The sequence below is a fragment of the Myotis nattereri genome, assembly GCF_964212035.1.
Source record: "Myotis nattereri genome assembly, chromosome: 9".
NCBI lineage: Eukaryota > Metazoa > Chordata > Mammalia > Chiroptera > Vespertilionidae > Myotis > Myotis nattereri.
The window spans coordinates 6,514,082-6,541,341 of record NC_138084.1 but is presented as its reverse complement, the minus strand read 5'-3'; the positions used below and the strand labels follow the sequence as shown (position 1 = coordinate 6,541,341).

Genomic DNA, 27,260 nt, shown 5'->3' with positions numbered 1-27,260 from the left:
CATCCTTACATCCCGGTGCGCCCACAGAAGCACACCCCAAGAGATCTGGCTCACAGCCACGCATTCACCCCCAGAAACACAGCCAGAGACCACGCTCTGCTCAAGTGTAAGTGTGTCACACCCGGTGGGTTCCAATCGTAGTTCCAGCGTGGGACCTGGGCACCTCCCCTTTCTGGTCGGAACCCCACTCACCTCCTGCCTAAGAGGGGGCTAGTTCCCACCTCACCGGGCTGTTCAGGACTGGCACGTGCCAGCACCCAGCACGTGTAGGCTAGGCTATTGCTACAATTCCTCACCTCACCCCCCAACCTCAGACCCTCTCCCTGGTGACCCCCTGGCTGTCCCCATGTGCCTCCTGGGCTGGGGAGAGTCCTGAGGGGCCCCTGGCACTTGTTGGGACAGGGTTGGCGGTTTGGGGTCCTTTCTGCAAGTGTATACAGAGTCGCCGATGAGGACCCTCCTCTGTCTACCACTGGAGGGACGTGGAGGGGAGGAGTGACTTAAACAGGGTCCCCCAGCCCGGCCCACACCCGGCCCCCCACACACAGCAATCCAGGACTGGCTGCTGGGGTCTCACAGGCTCCTGGAATGAGGTGCCATGGCAGCGGGAGTGGGGCATGGAAGTCCTTGAAGGGCATGAGCTTGACACTTAACAAGTGTCGACAACCAAAAATTCAACTAAGTTTTAAAGATCTTACTGGCTTTATTCAATGATTCATAAATTGGGCAGTAGCCGATCCAGCAGAGCCGAGGAGCTGCGCAAAAGCAAAGACTACGGGATAATTTAAAGATAAAGAACAAGCAGGTCCTGGCAAGGAAGGACACTGTGTTTAAAAAAAAAAAAAAAAAGGAAGGACACAGTGTTGTGGGCCTGATTAGAATCTCGGGTGGACCCACCCGCTCGAGGGGGAGGGGCGGGGCTGGGGGAGGGGAGGCCTGGCCTGACCGGGTCCCAGCCTGCCTGAGGCCCAGTGTGTCCCAGCTTGGCCCAAATTACAGCTAATCGCCCCCCCCCCCCAAATAAAAGACAGACAGACAGACAGACTACAGGCAGAGGGGGTCTGAACGAGGAAGTTTTCTAGGCAAAAGAGCGGTTGGTTAGTGCAAGGCGGGTCATTGCATTCCTTCCGTGGGCGGTAGGGTTCTAACCAGCGCTGACCAGGTGATTCCGAGGGACTGGTTTAAGATGCCGCTTCTGGGAGAGCAGAAGCTGGAAGTCAGCCTTGGTTTGGTGACAACGTGTGGCTTAGCATCAGTGACTTCATTTGGGACCCGTGGCCTGTTTTCACACAAGCTCTGCAGCATCTGCAGACTTTTCTCATCCTCTGATGGGAATTACAGGGCCTCCTGTCACAGAGGCTGGGCGAGGGGCGCCTGGCAGAAGGCAGGCTGCTCAGTAGCAGTGACCTTGTCCCAGGTGCTGCGTCGAGGGCCTTTGCGTCGCATCTCACTTAACCCTGTGAGTAGCAGCTACAAATCTCTACCTTTTACAGATGAGGACAGTGCAGCTCAGAGAGGTGGTGTTACTTGCCCAGGGTCACACAGCTGGTGAGTGGGTAGTTCGGCTCTTCCCTCCACCGGAGTGTGTGCATCCATGCACAGAGAGCAGTGTGGCTCTGTGCCCACTCCCAGACCGCCCTGGCTAGGCACCGGCTGAGGTGGCATTTGCCTTGTGGATGCAGGGAGGGAAGTCAGGCCCAGGGCGCTGGGATGTGAGGCAAGCAGGCTGGCAGGGCAGTCAGGGGTAGGGTTAGGGTTCGGCCGGCCACCACTCCATCTAAGCAGGACTCCAGGCGTGCTTTCTCCTCTACTCCCCACTCCCACCCTCCTCCTCCCACCCTGCTGGGAGGGTGCCCAGGGGAAAGGGCAGCAGGATAGGAATGGGCACCCAGCGAAGTAAGCGTGCATGGGAGCCAGCCCTGTTGTCCTGACGATGGCTCCTGTCCCAGGCACCCACGAGGGCAATTAACGCGTGTAGGAGGGGTTTCCATGGTGGCAGTCCCAGGGGCTGCAGCAAGGCTTCAGCAGGGGACAGGCCAGCGGGACCTTTCTCCTTTGTCCTGGGCACAACTAGGCCTTTGTTCCCGCCCGGATCATGGGTGGGGTGTGAACTTGGGTTAGACCCCGCCCCCCCGCCCCCGCCCCGAACCCCGGGTCCTGAACCAGATTTGGGGGAGAGGCAGAATAGGGGATAAGCCCCACTTCTGGGCCCAGCACCCGCTTGGGGAGCCCTCCTCCCACAGGTGCTACCTGCCCCTAAGAGGCTGAGCAAGGCAGGCTCCCCATTGGGCCCTGTTGCTGGTAAACACCTTCCAGCAGCCAATGGGCAGCAGTGGTGTGTCTGTGGCGCTAGGAGGGGCGGGGCTGTGGGGAGGGAGGGCAGGAAGGGCAGCTGGTCTAGGGTTGGGGGTGGAGGACGTTTGATCCAACTCCTTCCAGGCTTCTGCTAAATCAGACTTGATTTCAGGCCTCCCCAGGAGTCCTTTGGGGTCCCCTAGCCCAGCAGGCCACCCTGACCCCCACGCTCCTTCCGCATCACTTCTGTGCTCGCAAGGAGACAGCTCCGTGGGGTGATGGTGGGCCTGGGCCCCCAAACCCCAGGCTGTGACCTTCCTTCATCCTGTGCCTGGCACAGTCCGTGCGAGGAATGAGCGAAGAAAACAAGTTGAAGTCAGTGTAGCTAAGCTGACTCAGAACGGAGTCGCTCATCAAGCTGCTCGGAAGGTTCACGGGGAAAAGGACTTTATTTCACTTTAATTAGCCTGAGGATTTGAACTTCTGAGCTCCTCAGTTGTGCGTCAATGCCTGGAGATGCCTGTAGGTAGGACTTATGGAAAATGAGGAATGAGGAGAGAATGTTCGCCCGCTGCCTGCCTGCCGCCCGGAAGAGCGCTGCTCCGGCCGCACAGGGAGGTGCTGTCCGCAGAGCGCTGGGCTCCTTCCCCCGGACACCGGGTGTTGCCCAGTCATGTTCGGGGTTTGCAGACACTAAGAACCTTGAATAAATCCTCATCATTTATTTCTAGCCAATGCCTCCTGGTTCATTTACTACCCTTGGCTGATGGACAGGGAGAAGGCAGCTGAGCCCCTAAATCCCAGCGATAAAGTGCGGTGCCCATTTGTGAGGCTGGCATCAGCCATTCAGGTCATTGAGGTTGGGGGACACTGAGTCCATGGTACCCTCAGAAGTGGGCCCTTCAAAATCGGGTGTCCGAGAAGGAGGTGGAGCTTCGATGGGACCTGGGGGGGCCCGTCATCGGGGGGCCCTTGGACCAAGTCAGGAACCCATGGAAAGTCTTGCCTCGGGTCTGGGGCTTGCGCCGCGGCGGCCTGGGCTCGTCCGGGGGCTGCACGACGATGCGGGGCACCTCAGGCCTGGCGCCTCCCCGCGCCCGGGCCAGCTGCTGGGCCTCAAAGATGGCTCGGGCCCCGGCCAGGCGGGCCTTCGGCCGAGGAGGTGGCCCGGAAGTCGACTCTGGCAGCTGGGCCAGCTGGGCCTTGATCTCCCGCTGCAGGTCCTGCTCCGACAGGGCCACGCTGTGCACCTGTGGGGAGCAGCTGGCACTGAGCCTGCCTGGACGGCAGGAAGGCAGGAAGCCGTGAGGTCCCCGTAGGGCGGGCAGCACACAGCCCCAGGAAGTGGCTGTGGGCTGCGGGGCTGGCAGGCTCACTGAGGGAGTCACAGCAAGCCACGTGAGGCCCGGGGTTTCCACACTCTCTGTGCTCAGAGGGCAGGAACTAAGCACTGGTTCTCACTGTGACTCCGGCTCTGGGACTCAGTTTCCCCGGCTGTGCGGCAGGGGAGGGTGGGCAGGGGGCACCCACCTGGGACATGAAGACCTCCTCCTGCAGTTGGGCAGGGGGGATGGCTCGAAGGGCACCGAGTGTCTCCAGGAGCCCCGGGCAGGCCAGGCGCTGCTCTGTGGTGCCCAGCGCCAGGCGCACCAGCGTCAGCCCCACACGGAACAGCACCTTCACACCTGCAGACCAGGCTCACTCAGTGGGGCCAGCCACCCCTCCTGAACCTGCACGTGAAGCTGCCCTCTCCCCAGATTCCTTCCACCCCCCCCCCCACACCCCAAACTCTATCCACAACTCAGGCCAGCAGCAAGGACGAAGAGGAGTGCAATTTGGGCTCACTGGTGAGTATGTCTCAGCAGCCACTGATGCTCCCGGGCAGAGCACCTGCCAGGAGCCAGGGGGGCCGGACAACCTCACACAGAGCCTTCTCTCTCTCTGGGTCTCAGCTCTGTGTTCCTGCAAGGCCGGGCCGGGCAGGGGGTTCCCATTAAGGCCCTTCCAGCTTGTTCTGGTTCCAGAGAGATTCTGGCCAGAGCTGCTCCTCCCTAAGCCGAGAGCACAGTGCACATGTGCGTGCACACATACGCGTGGACACAGGTGTGACCGTGGGCTGCCCCAGAATCCTCAGACTCCCTTCCAGGCAGCCTCGGGTCTGCTAAGGAGAGCGCTCAGGGGACCAGCGCGGCCTAGCGACAGCTGTAAAGGGCTGATGGTGACTGTGAAAGGGAGCCCAGGGAGAGCTTGTCCTCAATGGGGAGGGCAAGGATGGCTCAGCCACACCGCCCTGGGCGTCTGAGCTGGAGGGGAGGTGGCCCCCTGATGGCGACTTGGACACCATGGCCAGAGCTCTAGGCCAGCCTGGAGCCCACCGGGCACACAGCAGTTCAATGAAAGCACTGAGGAATTTCTACCGTTTTTCATGTGCAACTGCTGGACAACCAGACGGAAGAGAATGCAGGCAGGTGACTGACGGGAGAAGTGAGGCCGAGCCCCAAAGACCTGGAGTCCGGTTCGGCTCTGCCCCGACTCCCCAACTCTTGGCCTGGCCCTGGCATCCACCCCTCTTCACACCCCGCCCGAGTCGTCTGTAGCCTGGACCCTGTGGACAGTGTCCTGCCTGCGTAAATATATTAATTAATTAAAAATAAAAATAATAAATAATAAAAAAGGACAATAAACACTTTAAAAAATTTTTAAAATAGCCCAGCTGGCGTGGCTCAGTGGTTGAGCAGCAACCTAAGAACCAGGAGGTCACAGTTCGATTCCCAGTCAGGGCACATGCCCAGGTTGTGGGCTCGATCCCCAGTGTGGGGTGTGCAGGAGGCGGCCGATCTATGATTCTCTCTTATCGTTGATGTTTCTATCTCTCCTCCCTTCCTCTCTGAAAGCAGTAATAAAAATATATTAAAAAATAAATAAACAAAAATGTGGTTACAGGAGCCTTCCATCCCCACCTCCAGGTCCCCTCACACAGGTGGCCCCAGTGTACAGGGCAGCACCTGGCACTAGTGAGCACACACCAAGTGGGCACCTGGGCTCCAGGGTGAGGGCCTCTACCATTGGCTATGTCCCCGCTGTGCCAGCCCCTGAGCCCTTGCATGGCTCCTGTCCCATCTGCCTAGAGGGAGCCTCCCTGGTCCAGCCCCCCCCCCCACCTTCCCCCTGCCCCCGCCCTGGCAGAGGCTGCCCTCCCTGTAGTGGTCTCACCGCACAGGGCAAGGGCGACCATTCATTACACTGGGAGTGTGTGGTCTGGGGCTGGGCTGTCTCCCCAGAGCTGGCAGGGCACCATCACCCTCAGCACACCCGGCCACCCAGACCCAGGGCCAGGATGGGCAAGAGCGGGCGGGGCAGGGCAGAGCTGGCAGGTTCATTCCTTGCGCACCACAAGCACCCAAGGCTGTAGCCCTGGCCCCACCACCCGCCTGGCAGTCCCCACTCACCCTCACTGAGGAAGGCGTCCCAGACACGCAGCACCGTGGGGAAGGGCAGGGAGCGGGCGAAGAGGCACAGGAACCACTCGGGCAGGTAGAGCAGGGGGCCGACGCCCACCTGCTGCAGGTGCTTGTGCACGCGTGGGAGCAGCCGCCGCAGCAGGGCCATGAACACCTCGGCGTCCAGCCTCACAGACTCCTGCAGCCACGTCCGTCAGTACCTCCGCTCCCTCCCCAGGCCCCCACCCGCCTGCCCAGCCCCCCTGCTGTGCCGCTGGCCCCATTCAGCCTCTCACCATGTGGGGCCCATAGTAGCCGGGTAGGTAAAGCTCGCAGATCTGCACCAGGCACCAGAAGGCCTCCTGAGGACAGAGCCAGGCCGTGAGTGCCCACCACCGAGGGGACCGCAGGGCGGGGGAAGGGGTGCAGGGGAGCCCGGGACACCATCTGTGGTGGCTCAAGCCAGAAGCCTGAACTCTGTCTGGGCACAGGGAGGCTTTTGGTAAAAGCCCCCCAGCACTGGGAGCTACCCATGATTTGGTCACAGAGCTCAGGGTGTTGAATTTGAGGGTCACAGGGTTGGGGCTCACTGGTCAAGGGTTGGGGGCTCAGCGTTCAAGTACTGGGTTCTTGGAGTCATTGGGTCAGGGATCATGTTTGCAAGGTTCAGAACCAGGAGTTGTGCCCTAGCTGGTTTGGCTCAGTGATTAGAGTGTTTGCCCGCAGACTGAAGGGTCCCCGGGTTCGATTCCAGTCAAGGGCACATCCCTCGGTTGCACACTCAGTCCCAGGCCCTGGTCGAGGCACTTGCGGGAGGAACTAATCGAAGTGTCTCTCACATCGATGTTTCTCTCTCCCTGTCTCTCCTCCTCCCTTCCATTCTCTCTAAAAAATCAATGGGACAAATATCCTCATGTGAGGATGAACAAAAAACCAAACAGAAACAACAACAAAAGAACTGGGAGTCATGAGGTCAAGGTAATAACACCCAGACTCCTTGATCACTGAGCAAGGTAACTGGAGTCAAGGTTGTTGGGCTTGAAGGTCACTGAGGTTGGCAGTAATGCGGCCCTGGATCACTAGGACCGGATCTGGGAGGCAAGGATCCCAGGTCCCTGAGGTCAGAGAACCTGGGGTTAGGAAGTCATGGGTTCAGAGCCCAGGACTACAAGGGCCCAGGGTCACTAGGGTTGGGGATCAAGGGTCCCAAGTACACAAATTCAGAGTCCCTTGGGTTGGAGACAAGGTGAGTGGGGTTGGGGAGGTCAGGGTCTCGGGTCCCTAGCACAGGGTCAGGGGCACTCACCTCGGGGGGCAGATGCATGAGCAGCACAGCAGCCACAGGGCCCTGGGCCTGGCAGTAGCCCTGTTCCGGCCGATAGAGGGTGTAGGCCTTGAGTACCTGCAGGAGCCCCTGCTGCCTGTGCCAGAAGACCCCATTAGGCATCTCTTCCCCAACCTCTGGCAGCCTCTGCCCAGACCTCACCACCCTGGCCTTGCTGGATCCCCTGAGATGTCAGACTTGACGCTGGGGGAGCAGGGGTGGGGGTGGGGGGTGTGGCTGGGATCCCTGGGCATCACTGGCCTCGTACCCGTGCCCCTGGGGTGACACAAACATCTCGTGCAGAGGGAACTGGCGGTGCAGGTCCCTGCTGATGGTCTCCATCCACTGAGGATCTCCTGGGGCCTTAGCCAGTTCCTGTGGGTGGGCAGGAAGGTGGATGTGAGGGCTCAGAGCGGCGAGGGGCTCCGGGAAGGGGAAGTAGGACCCCTGCCCACGCTTTTACCTGGTAAGTGTCAGGGCTGTTCTCCTGATACACGTGAGCCCCGCACAGCAGGGGCCAGCACCGGGCACGCAGGGCTGAGGGGATGCCTTTCCGGCACTGCATCTTTACCTGTGGGGGAGGCCAAGGGACCCCAGTAGGCCAGCCCCCCAGCCTCCCCTGCTCCTCTGAGCAGGCACCAAACACAGCCTGTCATGGGGCAAGGGCCACTTTGGGTGGTCGGGAGAAAAGGCAGGAGGTGCGGGACGCAGGAGGGGTAAATGTTGCCTGGGCCTGGACCAAGGCAAAGGGTGCTGAGCCAAGGAGGCTGGGTGGGCCACTGTCCCTCTCACCTTCTTGTACCGGCGAGACATGGTTTTCTCCCAGTGTGAAGTCATCTCCACCCACTTCATCTCCCTCTGCCGGATAAGGTCTGCGGGAGGGTGACCTGGCCTGGGAGCACATGGCAGACATGCAGATGCAGGGCAGCTGTTACCAGGAGCCTACATCTGGCACTCTCAGTGCAACCTGTGTAGCCACTGGGGAATTGACCTGTCACCCAGGAGTTGCCAGTAGTTGTTATGGGGACAGGAAAGGATGTGGCTCTGATGTGGGCAGAAGCAGGAAAGACTAAAGGGGGTGTGTAGATGTGCGTTGGGGGAGGGGTTGGTTGGCTGTCCCCAGAATAGGGGCGCAGACAACTCATAGCAGAAGCTGAGTGGACAGAACCCTGTACTAGAAGCCAGGAGTCCCAGAGTTTGCGTCTGGTTCTGTCTCTGAGCTGCGGTGTGACCTCAGGCAAGTTCCTTTGTGTCTCTGGGCTCATTATCCTATCTATATATCGGGAAAGGGACGTGTGGGGGAATAGGTGTGGGTTTCTGTGATTTGGATTTGGGATTCTTGGGCCTGAGATTAAAAGGGGAAGAATTTTTGGCTCCAAGGGTGGGTGCATACCCTCGGAGACTGGGTGTAAAAGAGGCATACTTGGCCCTAGCTGGTTTGGCTCAGTGGATAGAGTGTTGGCCTGTGGATTGAAGGGTCCCAGGTTCGATTCCAGTCAAGGGCACATGCCCGGGTTGTGGGCTTGATCCTCAGTGAGGGGTGTGCCGGAGGCAGCCAATCAATGATTCTCTCTCATCATTGATGTTTCTCTCTCTCTCCCTCTCCCTTTCTCTCTGAAATCAATAAAAATATTTTTTTAAAAGAGCCATACTTGGACATACTACCCCCAGCCCTGCCATCCTTAGGATTCTACCTGGAGCCTGAGGAGTGACACTGGTTGAACCCCAGACCCTCCCAGGACCCTTGAGGTTGGGCCTCACTCTAGAAATCAGCCCTCAGCCCCCACCCTCAATCCATGCATTCCCCCAACCCCCCACCCTTCACCCCCCACTTCCTTCCCCACTTACCCTGGCTCTGCTGAGCTGCCCCCAATGAAGCCATAGCGGTCAGCCTGGCGATATGGGCCCGGGCCACTCAGCTCTGAGTCAGAACCCAAAGAGCTGGAGTCATCCTGCACCAGGTCCTCACCCAGGGACTGGGCCATGCTGTCGCAGACCCCCAATGTGACAGCTGCAAGATGCGGGGAAAGCGAGTGTGAGAGGCAGCTCCTGGCCAGTCTGGGCCTGGGCTCCCACGCAGCCTGTCCCCAGCCGCAGATCCTGGCTGCGAGTGTAGGGAGGAGGTTTCAGGGTATCTCACCAAGCCCCTCTATCCCCTCTTCTGGAGGGGTGGGCCCTGAAGTGGCAGAAAAGCCAGGCCTCCGTACAGAGACCCAGCCCCAGGCCCAGCCCCAGCTCACCTTCCTGCTGCACCTCACCTCCTCCTCTCACTTCCTCCTCAGCCACAGCTTCAGCAACTCACTGGGGGCCCCTCCCCAATGTGTGTGGGGGGGTCACCCCTTCCTCTCTGAGGCTCTTCCTGCCTACCCCAGTGTCCCTGGGCCATTGGCTCCTCCCTCTACCCTTTGGGCAGGCGTGGGTTCCTGTGCTGGCTGTGATGGGGCCAGGGTTGCCAGAGGTAGAGAGACCAGGCGTCCTCTAGTTTTGAGGAGACTAGCATGTAAAACACTCAAGTCAGTGAGCCAGTGAGAATTATGGTTTATTTAATATTTGCTCTTTACAAAGTAATACTTTTTCTTTTGCTTTTTTTTTTAAATTTATTGCTTAAAGTATTACAAAGGGTATTACATATGTGTCCATTTTATCCCCCCGCCCTAGACAGTCCCCTAGCCTCCCCTATCCCCCAATGTCTTATGTCCACTGGTTATGCTTATATGCACTTTAGAAAGTAATACTTTTAAAAATATGTTGTTTTTTTTTTTTTTTTATCAGTTTCAGAGAGGAAGAGAGGAGAGATAGAAACATCAATGGTGAGAGAATCATTGACCGGCTGCCTCCTGCACGCCCCACACTGGGGATCGAGCCCACAAGCCAGGCCTGTGCCCTGACTCGGAGTGGAACTGTGATGTCCTGGTTCATAGGTGGACGCTAAGCCACTGAGTGATGACGGCCGGGCCAAAGTAAAACTTTTAACGTGCACACATGCAGCATTATTATGCTACACAATAGGCACTGATGGGGCTCATAAATAAATATTAATTTAGGTTGCACCACAGACAGTGGGGCCCCAAACGGGCTGGGAGTTCTGGTCAGCCGCCTGGAGGGCCACAGAGACTCAGGAGACAGGTCCTCCGTGACGGAGACCAGCCCCTCCCTTGCTATCTGAGTCTCAGCTCCCTTTTCTGCACTTGAGGGACTGAGTCCACGGCGTCTGCGAAACAATCACCAGGTGGGAAGGACTGCTCAGGTCCTGAGAGAGAAAAACAACTTCCAAGGTACTTCCGGCCGCAGAGCCTCGGAAAGGGCTGGGTGATGCCGAGCAGGGGCGGAACCGCCTCAACCTCACCCCGAAGCCCCGCCCACCGCCCGGGCCCCGCCCCGCCCCGCCCCGAAGCCCCGCCCCCCGGGGCGCCGCAGCCGCTGCGCTAGGGTCCAGCGGAGGCGCTATGGAGCCGGGGCCGCGGGCCGGGGAGCGAGCGGGGCGGGGCGGGGCGGACCCGGGAGGGCGGAAGGAGCTCCAGGCCGGAAGGAGGCCGCGGAGGGCGGGAGGCAGGAGCGGGCCCGGAGCTGCTGGGCCGGAGCGGCGGAGCCGCCATGTCCGACAGTGAGAAGCTCAATCTGGACTCGATCATCGGGCGCCTGCTGGAAGGTTGGCTGCGGGCGGGGGAGGTTGGCTCCCACTGCGCCCTGACCCCCGGCCCGGCCCGGAAGTGGCGCGCGGGGGCGCCTGCCCCTCCCAGGGCCGCTTAGACGGGCGGGGACGGGCCGCGAGGTCCCACGGCCTCAGCCACCCCCCCACTCGCGACGCGCTTGGGGGATCTGGGGCTGCTGGGGCACGGGGAGCCCCCTCTCCTGGGCCTGGGGCGCACGGTTGGCCCGATCTTTTGGAGCGAGGGAGAAACCTAGACAGCCCCCCCACCCCACCCAAGGGTCCTGCGCCGAGGGGTTTGGAGCGGCAGCACCTGCGCACAGCAGTCCCTTGGAGCGCCTTGTGGGTAGTTGGGAGGCTACCTCGTGTCCTGGGAGGCGCAGCAGCACCATCTGTCCGGGGCAAGGAGGGGCCCAGGAGGCCCTGGCGCCCCCAGAAGTGCCCTTGGGGCACCCGTGTCGCCCAGCCTCCTCCTGTCTGGGGGACCGGGGTCCTGACGCCCGTTCTGCCCCCAGTGCAGGGCTCGCGGCCTGGGAAGAATGTACAGCTGACGGAGAATGAGATCCGTGGCCTGTGCCTCAAATCCCGGGAGATTTTCCTGAGCCAGCCCATCCTTCTGGAGCTGGAGGCACCCCTCAAGATCTGCGGTGAGACTCCTGCCCAGGCCCCTTTGTTTCCTGAAGGCGGCACTGGCCCCCCAAATCCCTGGATCCTTCTAACCTTGAGCCCAACCCTGGCCCTGGGTTCAAGTCTAGACCCTGCACCAGTGCTGACCTGGTTCCCTGGGTCACAGGTGATATCCATGGCCAGTACTACGACCTTCTGCGGCTGTTCGAATACGGGGGCTTCCCTCCAGAGAGCAACTACCTCTTCCTGGGGGACTATGTAGACCGGGGCAAGCAGTCGCTGGAGACCATCTGCCTGCTGCTGGCCTATAAGATCAAGTACCCCGAGAACTTCTTCCTGCTCCGTGGGAACCACGAGTGTGCCAGCATCAACCGCATCTACGGCTTCTACGATGAGTGTGAGTAGCTTCGTGCCTGGGGCTGCCCAAGGCCTGAAGAGCTCTCCCTGTTATTCAGTTGGCCTGGTGGTAGGGGTATCCATGTCTGGCAGAGCCCTGCCCTCCTGCCATGGGGTCTGGCACTCAACAGGGGTCTGGTGAATGGTTGCTGACTGAAGGGCTAATGCAGAACCCTGTCTGGTGACACTCCCTCTAGTACATCTCCTACTTAAGCACTTAGGACACCTATCTGGACTGGACCAGACCCCGTCTTGGCCTGGTCCTGCTCATAGGGTGGGGGTGGATGCTAACCCCAACACTGTTCCAGATTGGAACTTTGGGGTTCCGTGGATTCAGCTACTGTAGAAGTCCCCCTAGAAGGCTGGTGGGCAGTGTGTGTGTGGTGGGGGTTCCCTTCTTATCTCCCATGCTCTTCTCCCAGCTGTGTCTGGGAGGCCCTGGAGGCCCGCTCACGAGCCATTCTCCTTCCCCTGGGCAGGCAAGAGGCGCTACAACATTAAACTGTGGAAAACCTTCACCGACTGCTTCAACTGCCTGCCCATTGCAGCCATCGTGGACGAGAAGATCTTCTGCTGTCATGGAGGTGAGGCGGCCCCGGGGCGCCTGCTGAGGGAGCTCGTGGGAAGAAGCTGTCAGCTAGAGGACTTGTTCCTGGTCGCCTGAACAGCTCGCCCTGGGGTCTGGGCTTGGATGTCACTTACTGCAGGATGTTCCCCTGCTCCTGGGTGTTAGGCTGCACTGTCCGCTGTTGTGGCCTCAGCATTATGCATGGAATTTGCTTGCTCCTTTCTCTAGGGAGCTCTGTGCTCCTAGAAGGCAGGGACTTAAAAGAGGCAGAAGGTAATGAGTTCTGTCTGCCTGGGTTCCCAAAATCCAGGAGAGCCAGGGGGTAGTGGTGGAGTGTATGCGCGCGCAAAAGCTGATTGGCCAGGGCTGTTGGGGGTGGGGGGCATCCTTGTTTTGAGGCTTGAGGAAGTGACGTGCCACCTGTGTCCTCCAGGTCTGTCCCCCGACCTACAGTCCATGGAGCAGATTCGGCGCATCATGCGGCCCACAGACGTGCCTGACCAGGGGCTGCTATGTGACCTGCTGTGGTCTGACCCCGACAAGGACGTGCAGGGCTGGGGCGAGAACGACCGTGGCGTCTCCTTTACCTTTGGGGCTGAGGTGGTGGCCAAGTTCCTACACAAGCACGACTTGGACCTCATCTGCCGGGCACACCAGGTGGGCTGGCAGCTCTGGTCCAGGTAGGAGAGGGTCCTGGGCAGCCAGCACTTGCTTAACTGTCTGCCCCGTCCTTGTCCAGGTGGTAGAAGATGGCTATGAGTTCTTTGCCAAGCGGCAGCTGGTGACACTCTTCTCAGCTCCCAACTACTGCGGCGAGTTTGATAATGCTGGCGCCATGATGAGTGTGGACGAGACGCTCATGTGCTCCTTCCAGGTGGGGATGGGGAAGGAAGGGGCTGGTGGCCCATGGCTCAGCCCCATGAGCCTGACCAGTGTTGTCTCTTTTAGATCCTCAAGCCCGCCGACAAGAACAAGGGGAAATATGGGCAGTTCAGTGGCCTGAACCCTGGTGGCCGGCCCATCACCCCACCCCGTAACTCCGCCAAAGCCAAGAAATAGCCTCCACGTGCCCGCCCTCTGCCCTAGATGGTGGATTGTACAGAAACCACGCAGCATTTGGGGGGTCATGCTGACTTCCTAGGCCTGCTGTCACAGGGAACATGGAGCCTTGATGTTTTTTTCTTTTTTTTTAATGAATCAATAGCAGTGTCCAAGCTCCCAGGGCTCCCTCTGCCTGTGCCTCGGTGGCTGCAAGCAGGATCCTGGGGCTGAGGCTGCAGCTCAGGGCAAAGCAGGGCCAGATTGTGGGTCTCCAGCCTTGCTTGGCCTCAGGGCTGGCAGCCGGATCCTGGGCAACCCATCTGGTCTCTTGAATAAAGGTCAAAGCTGGATTCTTGCCCTGGCCTGTCTCCCTTGTCCCAAACAGTGGGCCTGGCACTCTTTTGCCCAAAGCCACTTGCAAGGGGTGGCTTGCCAGGCACGGGGCCTTCTTAGAATTCCCAGCCAGAGCCAAAAAATATTGAAAAAGCAAGGCCAGCCAGCCATAGCACATCCCCGATGTGGAGGAGGGACAAGTCATGATTGTCAGAAAACGTTGATCAATGGGCCAGCAGCCCCACTGTGATTTCTTAAGGAAGATAGGTGTCCAGCTTCTGTTTCAAGGTTGGAATAAGGTGTGGGACCTCCTATCAGGTGGACCTCCCCTCGAAACAGACATGATTGTTGGGGGAACATGACAGGGCCCAGGCCAGTTACCAATAGCCGGTTGGGGCATGGGGATGCAGCAGGACCAGCCAGCTCAGCTCCAGCCCACCTTTACCAGCGCCAGCGTGGAGACCCAGCCCTGTCCCTGGCTGGTGCTGAGGAGCCAGAGGCTGCGGCTTCATCTAGCCAGGGCCTCTGGGCACAGAAGAGGTTCTCAGTTCAGCCTTCACCCTCACTGTCTTCAGCCAACACAGGGCTGGGGCCCAGCGGGGAGTGTGCAGGAGCCAGGAGGGAGCCAAAGAACAGTGAGCGGAACTGGAAGAACAGGGAGCTGAGTGAGTTGTGGAGGCTGCTCCCACCTGGCATCCCCTCCTCTGCCTCCACTCCCAGCCCCTACCTTCTTGGGTGGGGGGGTCCCAGGCACTGTACTGAGCTCAGCCTCAGCTTCATCTTCTTCCCCTTCGGAGTTGCAGGGAGGCTGGAGGCCAGGTGAGAGGGAGATGGAAGGGAGTGTCCTTGAGCTCTCACTGCCCACAGTGGTTTCCATGGCGATCATGTAAGAGTCAATGTCGTCACTGGCAAAGTCATCCGGCTGGGGGGTGCTGCAGGTAAAGATGGTGTCAGTGAGAAACAGGAAAAGAGCCCACCTTGGAGGGCTGTGGTGGGGGTTGGTGTGGGGACGTTGTGACCACTGGTGATCTTAGTTTTATTACTTCCTTATTTGGTTGGAGGAGAGAGGATACAAGGGTTAAGTGGCGACTTCCTGGAGGGGCTGGGCCTGGAATCTTTTGATCAGAGTTCAAATAGGGGCCCGAGGGAGGCATCCTGGGGGCCCATTTAGCTCAGCGGGGGGAGGGGAATAGTAAGTGCGGTGAGCTGGGCCACTGTGGGCCCAATATCGCGCCTTCCCAGGGGACAGGAGCTGGAGAGCACAAAGGCCCAGGGACCTGCTGGGCAGGGGGCCAGACTGCACTTCCTCTGCTTAAACTATGCTCGTCCCATCCTCCCCAGCCCACCTACCCTCCCAGCCACCTGCTTTTCACCCCAGGCAGTCCCTAGCCTCCAGCAACCCCCTTTCCCTCCTAGCCTGGGAGGAAGCTCAGTGGGGAGGTCTCAGCCAGAGAAGGAAACTAGCCTGACCTTGGGGACACTTCCCCTGGGTGGGAGGGACCTCTGAGCACAGCTGACCAGGAAGGCTGAGCCTGTGAGGCTGGAAGCTGGAAGCACTGTAGGGGCTGGGGCCTTACAGGAAATGTCTGTATGGAGGGGGAGGTATTGAAGCTGGAGGCAGCAGGCTCAGGCCAGGGTGCTCAGAGCCACTTGGGAGGGTGGGCCTGTGGAAACCCTCACCTGTGGGCCTGGCGCTGAGGCGCTGGCCGGCAGGGCTCTGAGAAGTGCAGGTCCTGGGAGTTTGGGGTTGGCTCCGAGAGTGTAGCCAGAACAAAGTGGCCATCCAGCAGAGAGTCCTTGATGGCAAAGATGGCTGGCCTGGACAGATGATGGGTCCCAGACAAGGTAAGGGCCCTTTGGCTCCTGGCACCCCAGAGCCCTCCCCTCCCTGTCCTGAGGCTGGGAATTACCTGCCGGGAGCATCGAAGTGAATGCTAAGAGACAAGTTTGCTGACTCTGCGAAGCTCAGGAGCCCCTGGGAGGAGAGAGCAGAGCAGTGAGGCCTTGGGCAGGACAGGGAGGATGGGATGGTGAGGGTATGGGGGGGAACCTCACCCGGAATTCTTTGAGGCAGAAAGTGATGGCCACCCCTTCTTCAGCCTGCAGCTGCTGGAAATCCTCCTGCCCAATGCTCATCTCAGTCACCATGGCTTTGATGGGGCTGTCTGTGGGGGCAGGAACAAGAGAAACCTGGGCCCATAGGTCCTAGCTCCTCCCACCCCATCATTCCCTATCCCAGGCCCCATCCAGACCCCTCACCTGCCTCTCCCTCCTGGTAGCTTCGCAGGATGACCCTGCGACCATGGCCAATGCCCAGCGTCACTTCAGCCAGTGCAGGGGGGAAGGGCAGAACAGCCTCCCCCAGAAGCCTGTGGGGAGGGCAGAGCATTACACCTAAGGCTTGGCCCTACCCAGTGGTTTTGCTCTCAGAGGACCTGAGGCAGGACAGTGACACATGCACCAGTATGGAAGGGGGATTGCCATGAGCCAGGCCTAACATGCCCCAGGAAGGAGGACAGGGTGAGCAAGACATGGTTCCTGCCCCATCAAAAGCTCCCAGGCTGTCATGGCAGCAAAGTCCACTGTAAGGGACAGGACAGACAAGAGTAGAGCCCAGAGAAAGCAGCAGGAAGGATGCCTATACCAGGCAGGCAACACCTGTCCATCCAGGGGTGGGACACCACACCCATTCTATCCTTACCACTTGGCCTTCAAAAAGAACCCTACATCCTTGTTTTCTAGGGATACATGGTAATAAGTAGTTACAAATGAAGTAATATTTAGAATTAGCCTCAAGACAGTTGGGACAGGAGCTGGCATCTTCTATATGTATTTAAAATTGTAAGAAAAAGAAAAAATTACCCATTAAAAAAGAGAAATAGCCTCAAAATCCAGTCCAGAGGTGATCGCCTTCCCTCTTTACCTAAAGGAGCAGTGCCATACACAGAACTCAGAAACCACAGAGTCAGGACCCAAAGGGACCTTCAAGTTACATGGCCTATAGCTCCTAAAAGAAATGAACGAGACCTTGGGCTACTTGAATGCCAGGAGCACCCAGCATGGGCGGGAAGGGAGCCACCCTCTGCACTGGTCTTCACCAGGCACCTGGGCCTCCACTGCAGTCCCGGCCTCCCAGCCCCCGGGGTTCCAGCTCTGGAGCTGCTTGTTAGGCAGGCCGCCTGGACCACAACCTCCCCACCCAGCCTCCTGCCTTGACCTGAGGACTCAAGGCTAAAGTCAGGGCAGGTTGGGAGAGGCTGCCCTTGAGTGGGGAGCACCCCAGAAGGATAACCAAGCCAAAGACGGGTTTTGACCCTGAGCTACAAAGCTTGACGACAGACTTTCAAGGCTGCTCAGGCCAGAGACCTACTCTCCAGAAGGCTGACTGGCCAGAAAGACAAGCTGGGCCCTTGGGGTGAGACTATAGGCTCCTGAAGACAGTGAGGAGCCTACAGCAAGGGAGCCCCTGTCGCTCCTCTACTCCTCCTCTTAAAGAGACAGACAAGGACCTGAGAGCAAACTGGCCTGGATGACTGCTGAGGTCCACACGAACCCTGTAGGAAAAATGGTAACGGTGCCTTCTTAAATTGACCCTTGAGGCCCCAAAGAAGGAAGACAGAGACCTGGGGCTCAGCTTTCGGAAAGGTGGTGTACTTACTTTGCTGGGGCCCGGAGCAGATAGGGGCACGAGGCTGGGTCGAAGACAGCCTGCAGGGACTCACAGTCCTGGAAGGACAGGTTGTGAGTCTTTCTCACCCCTGGACAGGCAGACAGAGTCTCAGGACCTCGCCAACCTCCACCCCCATACCCCAGGCACCCCCTTGCTGGCCAGCTGCCCACTCACCGTATTTGCAGTGCAGCTGGACCACCAGGCGGCTGCTCCTGCCATTCAGGGACATGCAGCATTTCTCCACTGTCTTCTCCAGCATCACCAGCGAGCGGAAGACTGACAGGAACGACTAGGTGGGGGAAACACATCAGGCCAACACTGCGCCTCCAACAACCAGTTCTCACGTCCCTGTGGGCCCTAGCCCAGCATGGGCTCAGGGCCGTCACACCAGGAAGGGAGCTCCCACAACTATTGGTCATTGACACATTTCCAGGCCTCTGTTCATGCTGCTCCCTGTCTGGATGCCTTGTAACACCTGCTTGAATGTCACCTCTCTCGCCAGGTCCCTGGTAGGGTTGATCACCCTCTCCTCATCTGCATTCCCCTCTGCAGATGTCTTCACTGTGCTCCTCGCTGCACTGTGCACTGGCCTGCCCCTGCACACACCTCTCTCCCCCGTCAGCATCTACTGAGTGCCCAGAGCAGCCGCACTGCTGCGGGGGGCTCCAGGGGGGTGCAGTACCGCTGCTGAGGGAAGGCCCTCACCTTCATCAGGATCTTACAGCGCAGCGGGTCCTGACCAGGGGTGGCCGCCTGGTACAGCTGGAAGAAGAGTGGGGCAAAGAGGAAGCAGGCATAGGCAGAGCGGGAGGAGTTCACGGTCCGGAGAGAGAGCTGGGCAAGGAAAAGCAGGGAGAGGAACGCAGTCAGGGCAGTGACACTTGCCCTAATGTCCTGCACCTCCACCATCACCTGTTGAAATCCGGACCCCTCCGGTCATCGGATACCTTCTCCATGAAGCCTCCCCAGAGTTGGCCTCAGCAATGCTCCCACCAGGGCCTTACACCAACTCACTGCGCCTTTCCCCCCTGCCACCCCCTCCGGCCACCTGGCACTTCAGGGAGAGCAATTGTCCTCAGTCCACACACAGGCCTGGGAAACGACAGGGCCCAAACTGGTGCCCCAGCACCGGGGGGTGGACACTGAAACTCAGCTGACAAATCTGTCCTGGGCATCCTGCCTGGTGGAGGCGAGACTCAAGCCCAGGTTAGGGCTCCCTGTTGGAATGCCATCCCGTCCCATACCCCAGCTCCTCACCCCGTCTTCCAGGGGCTCCAGGTAGAGCTCGTCCCCGATTCGGGATAGAGAGTGGACGGCCTTGCCGAGCACTGCGTGGGGAGAAGAGCATCAGGGGTTAGGCTGGAGCCGCGGGCAGTCCCACGTCCCCCCGACCCCGCCAGTCCCCACTCACCCTTCACGTTGCCGCCTGTGACCAGACACTTCATGCCGCCACCTGCACCGAGGCCGGCCTGGCCTGCGCCCGGCTGAGACTGGCGGCCTCCCTCCTCTCGGAAGCGTGGATGGCCGAGCACCTTCGCGCGCACCACCCTGACCGCCCCGCCTCTTCATTGGTCCACACACCGGCCTCCGTCACGTGAGGAAGACGTTTGCAACTCCACTGTCACGTGACGGAGCCCGTTGGGGGCAGGTCACGTGGGCCGGGATTGGCCGGCGCGCACCTCGTTCGTTCCCTCTGGCAGGCGCGCGACTACGCAACCGAGCGCGGAACACGGAGGACGCGGCCCGGTGCTCGGTGCGGGGGAAGGCCGCTCGCGTCACCGGCTCAGTGCGGGCTTCCCAGGTGTCGCAGCCAGACCGTCCGCACCGACCGGCCCGGAGACTCGGATACAAGCTGCAGCCATCAGCACTAGAGAAAGATGAAAGCAATCGCGGCCGGATCCCGCTGGGGACGTGGCCGTTCGTTCCGGCTTCGAGGACCTTTCGTTGATTGTTGAACCTAAGAGTCCCGGGCGGAAAGGGCTGGCCGGTGTACCTCGCAGGGGGAAGCGAGAAGAAAGGCTCGGGGGTGAGGGTTAGCCCGTGCGGGAGGGAGGTGGGTCTTGGAGCCGCGCAGAGGGGTGGGGGTGGCCGCCACTTGACCAGGCGCACTAATGAGCAGCACTGGACACGTTTACGAGGGTAGAGTCGTACTTACGTGGCCATTTAAAACAACAACAACGCCCAACCCGGGCTGTGCTAAAGGAAGGGTCTCATCAGCCAGGGATGTCTGCCTGGCCCTGGGCGCCAGCCCCCCGGGTAATGGGGAAGGCAGGCCTGGGCGGGCTCGCCGACCCCTGGTTTCCCGCAGCACCAGGGCTCTGAGGTGCTCTGAAGGGCCCCGTCGCGCCGTTCCTTTAGGGCAGCCTGGCCTTGCCCCTCTGCTGCTGTCTGCAGCGAGGATACCTTTGCCTGCGGACCCCTTGCCCTCCAACTCCTAGCCTGCCATGGTGGGCCCCACTTGTTTCCCCTTCTCCTTGCCCTCATCTCCTCTCCACACTGGGCTCTCGGGAGGTCATTCTCTCCTCCCAGAGGGATCAGTGTAAATGGCACCACCTCTGTGCAGGCATTTGGGTAAGTAAACTTGGAGTCATCCTTGGCCCCACCTTCCCCTCACTCCACATACTACAATTTTTTGGCAAGTCCTGAGTCTACCTCCCAAACAGATGACAACTTCAACCTTCCTCTTCCATCTCCAGAGCCATCATCCTGGCTAAGGACACCACCATTTCCCATCCGGACGACTGACCAGGAGCTCTCTGAGTCTGTCTCATCCAGTCCACTCTCCGCACGGCACCAAGGCGACCTTCCTAAAATGCCAACCATGTCCCGCCGCCCCTTGTTTACACCCTCCAGTGGTTTCTAACCACTACACTGCCCATAAAATCCACACTTCTCCCCCCAAACCTCAGGAGCCGGCCCAGCCTCTTCACCTGTCTCTGGCCTTCCTGCCCAGCCCATCAGTTCTCTGAGCCATCACATCCGTTTCCATCTTGGGATCTCTGCACAGGCCATTCCTACCACTGGGGATGCTCTGCTCCCTTCTCACTGCTGGCTCCTTTTCCTGGGGCTCAGCTTCAAGCAATAGGCCTCTGCCCGCTCCCCCATGCCCCCCTTCTCTCTAGCTAAGCACTTAGCACCACTCAACATTATTCCACACGTGTGTGCATTTATTCAACGGGCGTCTTCACCACTAGTATGTCAGCTCCTGAGCACAGGGACCATGGCTGTTTTGTTTGTTGCTGTATCCCTGTGCCTCACACAGGCCTGGCCCTCAGTAGAGGGTAGTACACGTGTTCAGTGGGTAAATGTGTGATCCAAATGAAGATGAGCTGCCTCCAAGTCACTACATTCCTCATAGAATCCACACTCTACCCCAGACCTGCCCAGCCTCTTCACCTGTCGCTGGCTCATAGCCCCACCCTTCCCTGGACAAGAGCTGCCCCCCACCCTGTCCTGACAGAACAACAAAAGAACCCAGCACAGCTATTCCCTTCCTTGCCTTTCGTCCCCCTCCTGGATGTCCCTCTCTTTCACCCCAGCGTAAGTCAGCATAGCCTCACAGCTTCCCCGCCTCACCTCTGCCTCACACCATTACCTGAGCAGCCCAACCGGAACAGGAGATAGACACCAAAGCTCTCTGGATGGCCAGGAAAGGAAGCTGTGATTATGCAGTCTTGTCTGCCCCTGACCCCTACGTCTGTAGAGTCTTAGGGCCTTGAGGTCTTTGGAGCAAGGCCCTGGGGAGAGGGAGACAGACTCTTTAGGACTTTCTCTCTCTCTCTCACGCACACGCACACGCACGCACGCATGTCAAAAGTCGGAATCTGCCCTTCTGAAGGGCTCAGACAACAGAAAGGAGGCTAGGGTGGGAGTCAGGAGGCCTGTTTCTAGTCTGTGCTCCAACACAGATTCGCCGTGTGACTTTGTGTAAGTCCCTCCCTGGCTCTGAGGCTGTTGGTGGCATGAGATGCTCACTGCGGTGCCCCGGCTTCCCTATGCCCCTCATCTGGCCGTAGCTCTGGAGAGGAGCTGTCATTGGCTGTCTTCATTTTTGTTAATCCTCACCCGAGGATATTTTTTCCATTGATTTTTAGAGAGAGTGGAAGGGAAGGAGGGAGGGGGAGAGACAAACATTGATGTAAGAGAGGGACATCCATTGGTTGCCTCCCTCATGCGTCCTGACCCGGCTGGAGATTGAACCTGCAACCTAGGTAGGTGCCCTTGACTGGGAATCAAACCTGAAACCCTTCTGTGCTCGGGCTGACACTCTAACCACTGAGAATACCAGCCAGGGCTCCTTTTTTTAAAAAAAAAAAAAAAAATATATATATATATATATATATATATATATATATATATATATTTTATTGATTTTTAGAGGAAAGGAGAGAGAAAAAAAATAATGTGAGAGAAACAGTGATTGGCTGCCTCCTGTATGCACCCTTACCAGGGATCAAACCTGCAACCTGGATCTGTGCCCTGACTGGTGACCTTTTGGTGCATGGGATGAGGCTCAACCAACAGCCACACCGGTCTGGGCTGTAATTGGCTGTCTTGCTTCCCCCAGGCAGTGGGGCCAGAGGGGGCTCTCCAATCTGGGGTCAAGCAGCCTCTCCAGGCTGTAGTTGGCACAACCAACAAAACCTCTCAGGTCCAGAAGGGAGGATTTACAGTGGGGGCATGAGAGCCTAGAACTGTCAAGAACCCTTTGTGTTGACAGGGCAGGCAGTGACTATAGGGACACAAAGACAATCTGGGGTCTGTGCCAGCAGTCAGGAGGCCCGGGGACCTCCAGTCCTACTCACAACTTCAAGCAAGACTCTTCTCTGGGCCTGTTTCCTCTTGATAAAAATGAGGGGATTGGATGAGATGCTCTCAGAACCCTTTCAAAGCCTAGATTCTTAGTCTTCACCATACCCACCTGCGACCTCAAGTGCATATATGGGAGTTGGGGGGGTGGCAGATAGGGGACAGAAGAAGGTGGTTTACCGCCCTAACCGGTTTGGCTCGGTGGATAGAGCGTCGGCCTGTGGACTGAAGGGTCCCAGGTTCGATTCCGGTCAAGGGCATGTACCTTGGTTGCAGGCACATCCCCAGTAGGGGGTGTGCAGGAGGCAGCTGATCGATGTTTCTCTCTCATCGATGTTTCTAGCTCTCTATCCCTCTCCCTTCCTCTCTGTAAAAAAAATAGATGCCGAAATCGGTTTGGCTCAATGGATAGAGCGTCGGCCTGCGAACTAAAAGGTCCCAGGTTCGATTCTGGTCAAGGGCATGTACCTGGGTTGCGGGCACATCCCCAGTAGGAGATGTGCAGGAGGCAGCTGATCGATGTTTCTAGCTATCTCTCTCCCTTCCTCTCTGTAAAAAATCAATAAAATATATATATTTTTAAAATCAATAAACTATATTAAAACAAAAAAGTGGTTACCATTGCAGACTTTTTTTTTTTTAATCCTCACCTGAGAATATTTTTTTCCATTGATTTCTAGAGTGTGGAAGGGAGAGAGAGGGAGAGAAACATTGAAGTGAGAGAGACGTATCGATTGGCTGCCTCCTGCTGGAGCCAGGGAACCTGCAACCTGAGATACGTGCCAGGAATCAACCCCTCTGCCCTTCAGTCCTGGGGCCGATGCTCTAACCACTGACCAAACTGGCCAGGGCCCATTTCAAACTTTAAAAATAATTATCTGTTGGGAAATTTCAGTTCAACCACTACTTCTCACCCAACTGGTTAGGTTTGAAGTCACAGGAATCCCCAGAGCTCAGTAATTCATTTAATTCAGAAACACATTTCTAAGTTCAGGAACAGAGTACAGGATACAACTCCCCGCTACCCTGGGCTTCCACTGCACCGGAGAGGACAGATTAAAGGGACAGCCCGTGCCAAGGCTCTGATGTGGTCCAAACGTGTGGTTCTACTGGGATGACCAAGGGGGCGAGGCAGCTCTGAGCTGCCAGCAGGGCACTACTTGCCCACCTGTAAGTGGTTCACCAGGTGCCAGTGGTGCCTGTAGGCAGGCCCAGGCCTCTCTCATTCCCCAGCATTTCTCAGCAGTTGGGGCAAGCTTGGCACATACCGGTGGCTTAAGCATATATTGAATGACTGAAGAGCATAACATTCAAAGTGGTTACAAGATTTGGACTCGGGTTGTCTATTGAGGTGGTCAATGGGATTCTAGGCACTAGCCTGCCTGGATCTGAATCCTGGGTTCATCACTTTTAGGTTGTTTGCAAGTAGACACGTTGCCGATATTCTCTGAGCCTCAGTTTACTCATCTGTAAATTGGGGGAAGGAAAGGGCTGTTGTGAGGACTAACTCAGTGTTTATACAGCTCTTAGCACGCACTGTCAGTCTGACCGTGATGATTATTGCTGTGTCCCACTACCTCCATCTTGCGTGTGCCCTCACAGGATTCTAGGGTCAGAACCAAGAACAAAATAAATCATATTAGGGAGGAATCCACACTAGGAAGCAGGGAGGGAAGACCCCCAGGGAAACATTGCAAGGAAAAGGCCCAGAGGCCAGGGACTGGAAAGAACCGGCAGGACTCAGGTGGGGCAGAGGTCAGCCCCAGGGAGAAGGTGTGGGGGAGGCCGTGGCTGTGGCCATGTGCTGGCCCCTCGATGCCTTCTGCCTCGTGAGGGGAATGTAAGTTCTCTGTCTTCTCGAGCTGCCAGAGGCTGACCCGAGGCAGTGGCTGTGCCCGCACTGCCAGGCACGGTGCGCAGACAAGCCCAGGTCCCTGCAGTCTGCAGGGCAGGAGGTGGAGGGGAGATGGGAGGGAATTTTCTAAACCCACAGCAGAGAAGGGGGAAGCATAGGCTTGTTCACCAAAACCTGGCACGCTGGAATTACAGGCCCCCTTGGAGCACAAGTGAGGTAAGTTTAGGACAAATCAAAGGCAGCGTGCTTCACCCAGCAGGGGAGGACACCGATGGAACTCATTACCCCAAGATGTGGTCTCGGCTGGGAATATAAATAGCTTCACAAAAGGTTTAGATAAATCTGTGGATGACAGCTCCATTCATGGCTAGAAGGGGAAGGAAGCTGTTGGGGGCCTGCTGGCCTGTGGGGAAAGCCTCAGGGCGGGACCTGGCCTCCCCAAGAGCAGCTCAAGGGGCCCCGGTCCAAGGCAGGCTTCTGGCCACAGGAACCCCAGGTGGCAGCATCAGGGTTCTGGCAGGCTGGAGCCCCGTCTGAATCCCGGGGTTCTTTCCTCAACCCCCACCACGTTCTGTCTGGGGAGATAGTGCACTTCCAGCTCTGGGGAGTCCTGGCTGGGTTGTCCCCAAAGGGGCCAGCAGGGGGAGACAGACACCGCGTCCAGTCCCAGCTCCCAGAACAGAGTCGGGATGCTCTGCCTGTAGGGTCGGCAGGCACCGTGGGGCCAGCTCTGTGCCCCAGCCAGCTGGGCACCTGAGGGCGGGAGGGGCTGAGATGGGCTTACTGCAGTGCGGGGTGAGGGGAGACTAGGGAATGGGGGCGGGGCGGGAGGGAGGGAGGCCACTAATTAAGAGCAGAGTGGCTCTGGAGCCACCTTGCCCTCTGTCCCAGGAGACCCAGAGCCCCTGGCTGGCAGGCCTGGGTCTCTAGTTCCAAACTGTTCCATGGGGCACATACAGGAGCTTCTGAAAGCTCCTCCCCAGCCCCAGCAAGGTTCCAGGCCGGGTGTGGCTTTTCCCTTTCTGCCACTCAGATTCTCCCCGGCCCCTCTGGAAGTCTTTCCTCACATCTCCGTCCATGGACCTTTCTGTGCACCACAGCCCTTTAGAAACCTTTAGTTCTCGAGGACCTGTCTCATTTAACAGATTTTGTAGCAGGCTGAAACTGACATGCACAGGGAAGGACGAGTTGTGGTCCTCAGAAAGGTGCCTTGGGGGCCAGTAGGGGTGAGGGGGCTCCTCAGAGACCCAAACTACCCACATCTTGCAGACAGATGACCTGAAAGCTCAGAATGGGGCAGGCACCCAGCACAGTCAGGATCAACTGGCTCCTCTCAACCCTTCCGAGCTCGCTGTGCCCACGCTGTTCCCCTCCCACTCCACCCTCCTTTAACACATTGAATCTCTACCGGAGGCTGGGGTGCAAATTCAAATGCTCAGGAATCATTTATCATTGGAGGAGAGCTGAGCAACAGCCCAACTCTAGAACTCTCTAGAGTTCTGTGTCTGTGCCCTGTGTGGGGAGTCAGAGCCGGGTGATGGGGACAGTTCAGGAAGGCAGAATCAAAAGGACAGAAAAGGCACAGACACAGGGGCTTGCAAGGGGGCAGTGGCATCATTAGTGGAAGCAGGAGGATAGGGCATGAGGGGCAGAGAACAGTAATATTTAACATTATTGAGTGCTAAGTGCCAGAGATTGACTCGTATTAACTGGGTCAACCCTTATTCTGAGGAAGGTACTATTACCATCACCCCTGCGCTATGCAGGAGAAAATAGGTGTGCAGGGATCAAGTGATTTGCCCAAAGTCACACAGCTAGTAAAGCTGGAGTGGTCACCTGCAACTGTGTCATTCTCCCAACAGAGCAGGCACTTGAGATGCAGGCACTGGGGGTGGGACTCCCATCACTGCTTCCCTGGCATGGCCCAGGGAGGTGCTGTCTGTCCTCTGACCCCCAGGGTCCCTGAGAAGCCCAGACATTCTGGAGAAAGTCCTGAGAAGCTTGAAGGAAGGTGGCTGGTGAGGAGGGAGGGGACAGAGCAGGAGGAGCCGGCAGTGACTCAGCAGGGCAGGATAAGGATCTTCCAGCCCAGGGAGAGGTAACCCCACTCCTTTGCCAGGGGAGACGGAGTCACTGAGCCCGAGGCATGGGTTGGCCAGGGCAATGGAACATCCTGGAAGAATGGCGGGGGGGGGGGGGGTAGTTTCTGACAAGGGAGGAGTTGAGCATGGGGTATCCCTTCTGCCCCTGCCCATCTCGCACACCTGTCACCCAGACATCCTTGCAGAGAGTAGAGCCCAGGCAGGGCAGGGAGTGGCCCGAAGCAGAGCCTGGTTCCTCTTAGCTTCACATGGAGGCAGTGGGTGTGGTGTCCTCGGGGAGGCCTGAGCTGGTCCAGGTGTGGGTGGGGGCACAGGGCAGGGTAGGGCCCTTGCTGAGGTGGGAGGAGGCCCAGGGGTTTCCGCTGACATCATGGCCAGCTCAGGGTGAGACAGGGCCCTCTGGGCTCTTGCCCGCTGGAAGGAAAGGGAAAGTGCCCACCCCTGCTGCCTTCTCTCACCATCTGCCCTCAGTGGCCTCCAGGCCTGCACATTCACACTGGAGTGTTCACACGTGGTGGTGAAGAGGAGCTCTCTTTCCGGGGATGGATCCCTGGGGGCCTTGTCTGGCCCTAGTTAGTAGCCCAGAAGGGGCTTCTCAGGCTACCTAGCCCCTCCCTTTGCAGGCCATATAGTCTGGCCCTCAGGAAGCACAGGGACATCCTGGTCCTGGTTCTGCAGGTGGGTGGTCCTCTAACTCCCAGTTCAGTGCTCAGTCCTAATTCAAGCTTACTGCCCCTAGAATCTACAATTCTAACTGAGGGCATAGTGCCACTCCCTGTCCCAGGAGGTGATGTGGGTGACAGCCTAGCATCACAGTCAATTCTTGTCAGTAGTGGGTAGTGGGCAGGGGAATGGGGACTGTCCCTAGGAACGACTCAGTGTCCTGAAGAGACTCAGCACCCAGGTGAGCTCCCTCACGGCCAGGGCACTGGCAAGTCCTGCTGTTTCTGGAGCTGCTCAGCACCCAGCCTCTCCAGAGTCCCCTCCCAGGTTGATTCTGTGAGGGATAGTTAAAAGGACATGGCGCCGAGGTTCTGGGCTCCCGTCCTGGTTCTACTACTTGCATGACCTTAGACAGGTGACTTCATCTTACCAAGCCTGTTTTCTCACACATAAAATGGGGAAATAACAGTTCCAGTATTACAGGGTTA

The 27,260-nt window shown here is 58.2% G+C and overlaps 3 protein-coding genes across 5 annotated transcripts; 1 reads left to right on the top strand and 2 right to left on the bottom strand.

The window, feature by feature from the left end:
* Nucleotides 1-2,727: 2,727 nt before the first annotated feature.
* TBC1D10C (TBC1 domain family member 10C) lies at nucleotides 2,728-9,324 on the bottom strand. Of its 3 annotated transcripts, none has more exons than XM_081098133.1 (10): nucleotides 9,300-9,324; nucleotides 8,908-9,070; nucleotides 7,852-7,951; nucleotides 7,523-7,630; nucleotides 7,328-7,434; nucleotides 7,042-7,156; nucleotides 6,032-6,097; nucleotides 5,745-5,934; nucleotides 3,826-3,980; nucleotides 2,728-3,545 (listed from the first exon to the last, which is right to left on the bottom strand). In XM_081098133.1, the coding sequence occupies exons 2-10, from the start codon at nucleotides 9,042-9,044 to the stop codon at nucleotides 3,198-3,200; spliced, it is 1,326 nt and encodes a 441-aa protein (XP_080954259.1). In that variant the 5' UTR covers nucleotides 9,045-9,070; nucleotides 9,300-9,324; the 3' UTR covers nucleotides 2,728-3,197. The 3 variants fall into 3 exon arrangements, with proteins under 3 accessions (XP_080954259.1, XP_080954258.1, XP_080954257.1); XM_081098132.1 differs by having other exon boundaries at nucleotides 8,908-9,163; nucleotides 9,300-9,322; XM_081098131.1 differs by having other exon boundaries at nucleotides 7,523-7,708; nucleotides 9,300-9,322.
* A 1,219-nt stretch (nucleotides 9,325-10,543) lies between these two features.
* On the top strand, nucleotides 10,544-13,690 carry PPP1CA (protein phosphatase 1 catalytic subunit alpha). The gene is made up of 7 exons (XM_081098130.1): nucleotides 10,544-10,708; nucleotides 11,224-11,355; nucleotides 11,502-11,732; nucleotides 12,211-12,315; nucleotides 12,733-12,956; nucleotides 13,039-13,173; nucleotides 13,248-13,690. The coding sequence occupies exons 1-7, from the start codon at nucleotides 10,654-10,656 to the stop codon at nucleotides 13,356-13,358; spliced, it is 993 nt and encodes a 330-aa protein (XP_080954256.1). The 5' UTR covers nucleotides 10,544-10,653; the 3' UTR covers nucleotides 13,359-13,690.
* Nucleotides 13,491-19,222, bottom strand: RAD9A (RAD9 checkpoint clamp component A). The gene is made up of 11 exons (XM_081098129.1): nucleotides 18,755-19,222; nucleotides 18,601-18,671; nucleotides 18,049-18,177; nucleotides 17,518-17,632; nucleotides 17,332-17,431; nucleotides 15,933-16,042; nucleotides 15,729-15,838; nucleotides 15,584-15,648; nucleotides 15,354-15,491; nucleotides 14,401-14,605; nucleotides 13,491-14,318 (listed from the first exon to the last, which is right to left on the bottom strand). The coding sequence occupies exons 1-11, from the start codon at nucleotides 18,786-18,788 to the stop codon at nucleotides 14,223-14,225; spliced, it is 1,173 nt and encodes a 390-aa protein (XP_080954255.1). The 5' UTR covers nucleotides 18,789-19,222; the 3' UTR covers nucleotides 13,491-14,222.
* Nucleotides 19,223-27,260: the final 8,038 nt, after the last annotated feature.

Coding starts and splice junctions, on each gene's coding strand:
- TBC1D10C (XM_081098131.1), bottom strand. CDS start 9,044: ATGGCCCAGTCCCTGGGTGAGGACCTGGTGCAGGATGACTCCAGCTCT. Junction 7,952..8,907: donor GGCAGCTCAGCAGAGCCAGG/GTAAGTGGGGAA, acceptor ATGTGCTCCCAG/GCCAGGTCACCCTCCCGCAG. Junction 7,435..7,522: donor ACAGCCCTGACACTTACCAG/GTAAAAGCGTGG, acceptor GCCCACCCACAG/GAACTGGCTAAGGCCCCAGG.
- PPP1CA (XM_081098130.1), top strand. CDS start 10,654: ATGTCCGACAGTGAGAAGCTCAATCTGGACTCGATCATCGGGCGCCTG. Junction 12,316..12,732: donor GATCTTCTGCTGTCATGGAG/GTGAGGCGGCCC, acceptor TGTGTCCTCCAG/GTCTGTCCCCCGACCTACAG. Junction 12,957..13,038: donor TCATCTGCCGGGCACACCAG/GTGGGCTGGCAG, acceptor GTCCTTGTCCAG/GTGGTAGAAGATGGCTATGA.
- RAD9A (XM_081098129.1), bottom strand. CDS start 18,788: ATGAAGTGTCTGGTCACAGGCGGCAACGTGAAGG. Junction 17,633..18,048: donor GCTGTAAGATCCTGATGAAG/GTGAGGGCCTTC, acceptor TCCCCCACCTAG/TCGTTCCTGTCAGTCTTCCG. Junction 15,492..15,583: donor CACTTCGATGCTCCCGGCAG/GTAATTCCCAGC, acceptor TCATCTGTCCAG/GCCAGCCATCTTTGCCATCA.